At 31.3% G+C, this 6871-nt stretch overlaps 1 protein-coding gene across 1 annotated transcript; it reads left to right on the top strand.

The window, feature by feature from the left end:
* LOC140047513 (transcription factor LBX1-like) lies at positions 1 to 6471 on the top strand. The gene is made up of 2 exons (XM_072092556.1): positions 1 to 592; positions 4818 to 6471. Exons 1-2 carry the CDS (start codon positions 247 to 249, stop codon positions 5315 to 5317), a joined length of 846 nt encoding a protein of 281 aa, XP_071948657.1. The 5' UTR covers positions 1 to 246; the 3' UTR covers positions 5318 to 6471.
* The last annotated feature ends 400 nt before the right edge of the window (positions 6472 to 6871 follow it).

Here is a 6871-nt window from a genome sequence, read left to right as displayed (position 1 = left end):
GCGTGACTAACGACATTAGTGACAAGTGGCGGATGTATTTCGCCTCTCCTCTTCCCTTAAGGGTCACAACGAATACGCTAGTTACGTATAGTAACCAAAGACAGGAAAACTGGATGATGTATACAACAAATTAACACATGGTCCTAACGTATTACTGAACACCACACGATAAACACAAGACGTGTATTGCAACAATCTCTTGGAATAAATCTTTTAATTTCGAGTATTCCCGAAGAAGCGATCAACATGACTATGTTGGCTTCGTCTGATCTCGTAGGATCTCTTCAAAAACTTGCTGGTGTTGAATTGAGTCCACCAAGAAATCCAGGAAAACCTCTTACCTCGTTTTTAATTAAGGATATTTTGACTGGTGGTGATTGCAAAAAAATACAAAAGCTGGAAAGAACTGTGGGAGGACAAGTTGTAAGCCGGGCGGAACGTTGCCCCATCACTATCGCAAGTTTGACAACATCATCTAGAAAGCACTCGTCAAACAGGGACGCTGACGGTGGATCGCCACTGTCCGCCTTGGAAGAACTAACAAATAAGACGTTTACTGGTCTTGAAACTGGTATACTTAAAGCCGCCGAAGGTAAATATAAAGATTCAACATTTCATTTAATGTATAATGATATAATAATCAGATTTGGTATTGACATTTATCCCGTACTAAACTTCTGTTTTAAAACAATTAAAATACTTTCAAGAAACATGTTGATGATTCAATGTTTTTGTTTTAACCTAATACCGTAATTCATTTCTATTCTAAACAATTTAAGAAAGTAATTTAAAGTTTTCTTTACCACTTACAAGCAACATTAATCCGCAGTGTTACCTTAAGTTCGTATCATTGTTGGTAAAAATATAGAATAAGGAATGTATTTAAAAACAATTGAATAATTAGTCGAAATCATAGAATTAAAAGGGAAAGAAATATTAAAAACCAACAGTAAGAGACACTTCACCTAATTACTAATCTGGCACTATAGTAGAGAAACAAGCTTATTGATTGAGTTCAAGTAAGGAACTTAGGAAGATAAATCAATCCATGATTAATTGTTGTTTTAAAGAAAAAAAATAATAGTATAATAGTTATATAATAATAATATAAAAAGCCATTAGATATTGCCCCGATTACATTTGGTACACATAACTAATTTTAAACCCATAGCTACCCTCATAGAATAAAGTTTATTCGATAGACAGTTATTAACTAAAGGCATGGAATGCATCACTCAATCTAGCTATATAAAACAAAATGTAAACAAAAATAACTTCTTAATATATAAATATATTAGGTCTAAGAAGTTAAATTGTTTACATCGGAAAACGTTATGTCATTGCATGCATTTTCTTGCTAAATATGCCTATAATAATGTACAATTGCACCAGATTCGAACTGACTTTGTTTTACCCCATTGGAAATAAGTTGACATTTAAAAAAAAGTATTCTTGTACTTTGTATATTTTACTATTTTAATTAAATATCAAATACATGTTTATGGCTTTGCTGATATTTCAGTACGTAAAATCCTACAGCAAGTACAACTTGAAAAATCGTTTCAATTCATACTTTTGGTAATTTATTATTCCATTATGATGAATTCACTAATGAAAAGTTCGCTCAGATGTATCAAATGTGTATTTTGGGTTTTATCTGGGGTTATTCTATGTTACATCTGAGTCATACTTAGCGAATGAACCGGGCCTATTTATCTGTTATTGTTTACCTATATGGGCTATAGCCTTTTTTGTTTTTCTAACTTAAGAAAAAAGGATCGATTCTATCTAAGGGCGTGTTGTTTGGGATGTGGCACCGTATTATTGGTTTATATAACAGATAATAAACAATTTAATAAATGATAAACGAATTGCATTTAGGCCTACATCGAATTAAATTTTCTCTAGGCCTAACGTTCGTATTGAGAGATTTCTACTAAAATAGACCAAAATGTTGATAGTATTGGTTATAAATATATAAATATAAGTTATATATAAGTTATAAGTTGTTTAGGTGACCAATTTGTTCAGAGTTATGTTATTTTCGGTAACTTATGTTCACATTGATGGATATAATACTAATAATATACTTTCAATCATTGTATTGTAGTATATATGGTTTATGTAAATAAATGAAATTGAATTTTATTAGGCCATGCGTGTAAAATGAAATTCATGTTTTTATAATTAACGCCTGCAGGTAAAACTATATCTGTTTTTCATACGATTTTTTCACATTTTTAACTAGACCTAGCATCAACAACGAGAATGAAAACAAGAATATCTGAACGAATTATTCACATTTGGCCTAGGCCTATACGTTGATTCTAGTATTAGCTACGGTATCCAAGGAACTGTCCTATAAAAGTGTACATCAACAAAGATGACGGATATTGTAGGAATTGCCATACGATATAGCTCTCCCTCTATTTGTAATTGTTAATAAGTATATCTAGATGATGTTTAATTCGGCAAATTAAGATTTGTCAAACGTAGAGTTTATGCACCTGTGTTTGGTGTTTCTGTAACTGCGACCTCCCACAGGTCTCAGTTGGTCACTGTTCGTATTCTATTACCGATAATGCAACAACGTTATGTGCATGTTGTTTGTAGATATTACAACTAATATAAAGAATTTAATTTATAAATTAAATAGATAGATGAAATAGATAGAGGGCAGGGCGTTAGATATCTATCAAATGTGACGTTTTAAATTCTCGAATGCGTGTCGGGCTGTTGGTCCTATTTATTGACATAATGTATTAGAATTAGCACTCTAATGTGGGTTGGGTTAACATGTTTCATCAAGTTTGTTTATTTTATTTCTTATTACTGTCTATTTTAACGTATCGTATTTACTTTTACCGTGATAAGGAGGTCATTTATAATGCAATGTATAAAGTTATAAACCATATGATGAATGAGGCCGAATTCAAACAATAATTAATTACCAGTGACTTTTTAAATAAAGTTAAATAATCAATAAATAATTATTTAAAGGCATCTGTCAATATTTGTAATTTAATAATAGAAAAACGTTTTATCGACAAAAGAAATTGAGGCAGCCATTATTACAATACTTGGATTATTGAATGATAATTATAATTACAGAACTATTGATTTCTAAGATCAAAGATAAATGTTTGTCAATTTAGTTTCATCTATAAAACAATTATATAAGTAGGAACTAAACACGCGTATCGTAACTACTCTGTATTTCTTCTTTCTTTTTCTAATTCAAAAGTTTATATTATTAGGCATTGCCTACTTAGAAAAACAATATTTTAAAAGATGAAGTATTATTTTACCTGTTTAGTATTAATTAGGGGGTTCTTTTTCCGCAAAAAAAAGTGCAAGCGTGAACTACCGTACTAAGCACAAAAAAAGAAAGATTTTGGCCTAGCCTATATTAGCAGACAAGTAATTTGCCTGTATGTAGAATTGGCCAAACAGTAGTATTACTAGAACGTTTGCTGCTGGTTGTTAGTTTGAACATAGTCAATAGAATTGACTACCGTATGGTTTGAAAAGAGATCTTCTGGAAAAGGGGGGTTTCTTTCGAACTCCCTGGTAACAGGCTTGATATTATGTAATGTTTTTGGACAAAAACAACCGCAGTAAGCTAGGTTTTGTTTTGAAAATATTATTAAATACAACCCGGTACCCTACTTATTAACCAAACTATTATTTATACGCCAATATATATTACTGATTCACGCAAAACATTTTGCTAAAATAAACATGTGACAAATCTGAGTGACAATTTTCAACAGAAGCCAGGTATACACTTGTGTAAGTGTGAACTTAAGTTAATTTATTGCTAAACTGTTTGATTGACTTTACGGCCATGAATCACAAGTTCTGTTTCATTTACTCTTTAACTTACTCCACCAACCTGCCAACCTTTCGGACATTCTATATCAAAAAGTCGGAAGTCCACACCCAAATAGATGATAAAAAATGACACGACGGGAAGGTAGAGCAAATATAATTTTGTAATTATCCAGACAGGTTAAACAATTCAAAATTGAATCAAATTGGCCAATTAAAATGGGATAAAACAATTATGCTATAGAACAAAACAGACCGCCTCTAGTTCTGTTTCCGTTTATTCCAATATTATACCAATTAATCAGCGTACCTGTCAACCACCTACTCCTTTCATATAGCATTAATAACCTTTGAAAATCATATGGAAAACATATGGAAAAAAATAATTAATCATGTTGATTAAGTAAGCCGGCCTACTTTGAACCTCATCAAAGGGCATTGCTTGGCACTGGGTTGAGCGATCGTACTTAGTTCGTACTGTCATTAAAAAATAAGCTTACACTAATACAATATTTATCTATTGGGTTCGTGGTTCATATATCGTATTTTTTTCTAACCTTTTTAACCAAAGTTTAAATCATGATACACAGAAAAGTTGTCTCCGCTACTTAGTATTTCGATCAGTATTATTGGAGTTGAGTGCGGTATTTCATGAGTGGACTGATAGCCTAACGAGACCTTCCATTATAAAAGAATATTTCCGTCCGAAAAACGTTCTTGATGTTTCCCTAAATTACATTTATAATTTTTCTAAGACTTTTGATTGATGTGTTTGTTTGAAATATTAAATACTCGTGTAATTTTTAGAATATAAAATCGTTGGATCACGTAACAATATGACTTCAAAATGGTCTTCAATTTATAAAAGTTGACGTATACAAATCATTTTTATGAATTCAGACAATTAATATTATGATTGATTTTTTTTAAAATTTCAAACTCCACGTTGACATGTTTTAATACTATATATATTTTCTACATTTTAGCTGCTGCTACGCATGGCAAGAGGGACGCAATTGCGTTGTTCGCCCGTCAACCGCCACGAAAAAAACGAAAATCAAGAACCGCTTTTACCAACCAGCAAATCTTTGAACTCGAAAGACGATTCTTATATCAGAAATATCTCACTCCTGCCGATAGGGATGAAATTGCCTCATCATTAGGCCTCACAAATGCCCAAGTTATAACGTGGTTTCAGAACAGACGAGCTAAGTTAAAACGTGATTTAGACGAATTGAGCGCCGACGTAACTGCAACGAATCCAAACGAAAGGCAAATAGATTCGGATGACGACGGCGGAGATGAAACTCAAATCTCAGTTCATTTGAACGGAACAGTATTAAACTGCTCGTCTGAAACCGAATCAAATGATGGAACACCGACGATAAAACGAGAGAATCTTAAAGAATCAGAAGATTCATGTGGAGAGAGTGAAGGAGAAGAAATGATGACGAATTCGTTACACTCTGATAAAGAACAAACATGAAAACGAACTAAAATATGTAAACTAATGTACAGTTAATGTTTGTAAATATTCAATGTATTCATATTTTAACAAATATGCAGAAGTGTGAACACGCGTTTATGTGGATCTTTCAAATCTGGACAGTAATTCTTGCCATTCCAAACAGGGTAATTCAGTCACGATTTTATGAACATTAATGTTACTCTTAACGATGTATTGCCCCCCAAAAAACATAAAAAATGAAGATTAGTTAAATCATACTTTGAATAGCTTATTTTGAAAGTTTTTATCAAGTTAATCACTTCAATAGAAAAACAAAAATTAAAACAATTATGTTTTCACTTATAAAAATGACAAAATAAATGTTTAAATTAACAAAAACCCATTTGGCAATGTTTGCTTTAAATTATTTTCAAATAAATAATTTTTGTTTCAATCCAATTTTTGGTCAAAGTGAATAAATAGTTTGTGCCATTAAATGGCATATTCAGCAAAAATGTTTAAAGAATTATTTTTTAAGGGGGACAACACATCTTTAAAAGAAATATTTATTTTTATTCTTTCTAGTGGAAAACAAAAAAGTAACTTGGCAAACGGTTTATCATAGTTTAAAATCTCCTTGATGAATAGGGTCATAGGTTAACTGTTGGTTAAACCCCTTTCTAAACATGTCAATACATGTTACATTAAATCTGTGAGCATATAATGTATTGCTCGCATTGTTTAAACAAAAAACATAGATTTTCAACAATCGACGCAGCATATTCATTTGAGTAGTTTGTGAAATGTCATGATTGTTGACAGTTTAGGCCTATATATTTATTAATTAATGACTGGCGGCGTTATCTTTAAAATAGGGATGTCCGAATATAGTGTTGGAGACTAAATGATCATGATTAGAAAATCGTGTGGTCATTCCCATGAACGAAATTTGTCGTTCGGTATTTGGTTGTAAATGATACTGAAGTTTGATGTTACTTACTTCAGAAGAAGATAAACTCTATAACCTGTGATGGCATGGCATGTTTTCAATTAGGCCTAATGATTCTGTTGCTTGCATAGGCCTATGAATATTTAAATTATAAATATTCCTATATCTGTTTTATTTTATAACAACCGTCAGCTGTTTAAAAAAGCGACATTGTTTTCAATTATTAATTATTTATGAATTTTAAATGAGTATAATAAAATTTTAAAATATACGATATTTTGTAGTAATATTCAATTCATTGGCTTTAATCCATAACAATTTTTATGCTTTACTTTGTATTAAAGCCTACCATTATTATTGCTACCATTTAATGGAGGCATACTTTTTATTTAATTAATGATCAATTGATGAAGTTTTCAAAGACTGCAAGGCAGTGCTCCCCCATTTGACAACTAAAATGAACATTGTCAACTTTTTCATTGAGAGAACTGTGATTGTGACGATCGCTTATGTTATGCATTTTTCCTAAATAAAATATTTGTAATAATCACGTTCATACTGGTAACACAGTATAGTATAATTAACATGTTCATAACAGAAGCTAAGGTTTGAATTTGAACAGGATCAATCAACTAACTATTAAT

The sequence above is a fragment of the Antedon mediterranea genome, chromosome 4 (genome assembly GCF_964355755.1).
Source record: "Antedon mediterranea chromosome 4, ecAntMedi1.1, whole genome shotgun sequence".
Taxonomy (NCBI): domain Eukaryota; kingdom Metazoa; phylum Echinodermata; class Crinoidea; order Comatulida; family Antedonidae; genus Antedon; species Antedon mediterranea.
The sequence above is the reverse complement of the archived record's forward strand: the minus strand, read 5'-3'. Positions and strand labels throughout refer to the sequence as shown.

Excerpts from the sequence above, each read along its gene's own strand:
- LOC140047513 (XM_072092556.1), top strand. The coding sequence starts at position 247 with ATGACTATGTTGGCTTCGTCTGATCTCGTAGGATCTCTTCAAAAACTT. Across the intron at positions 593-4,817 it reads TATACTTAAAGCCGCCGAAG|CTGCTGCTACGCATGGCAAG; the intron begins GTAAATATAAAG and ends TCTACATTTTAG.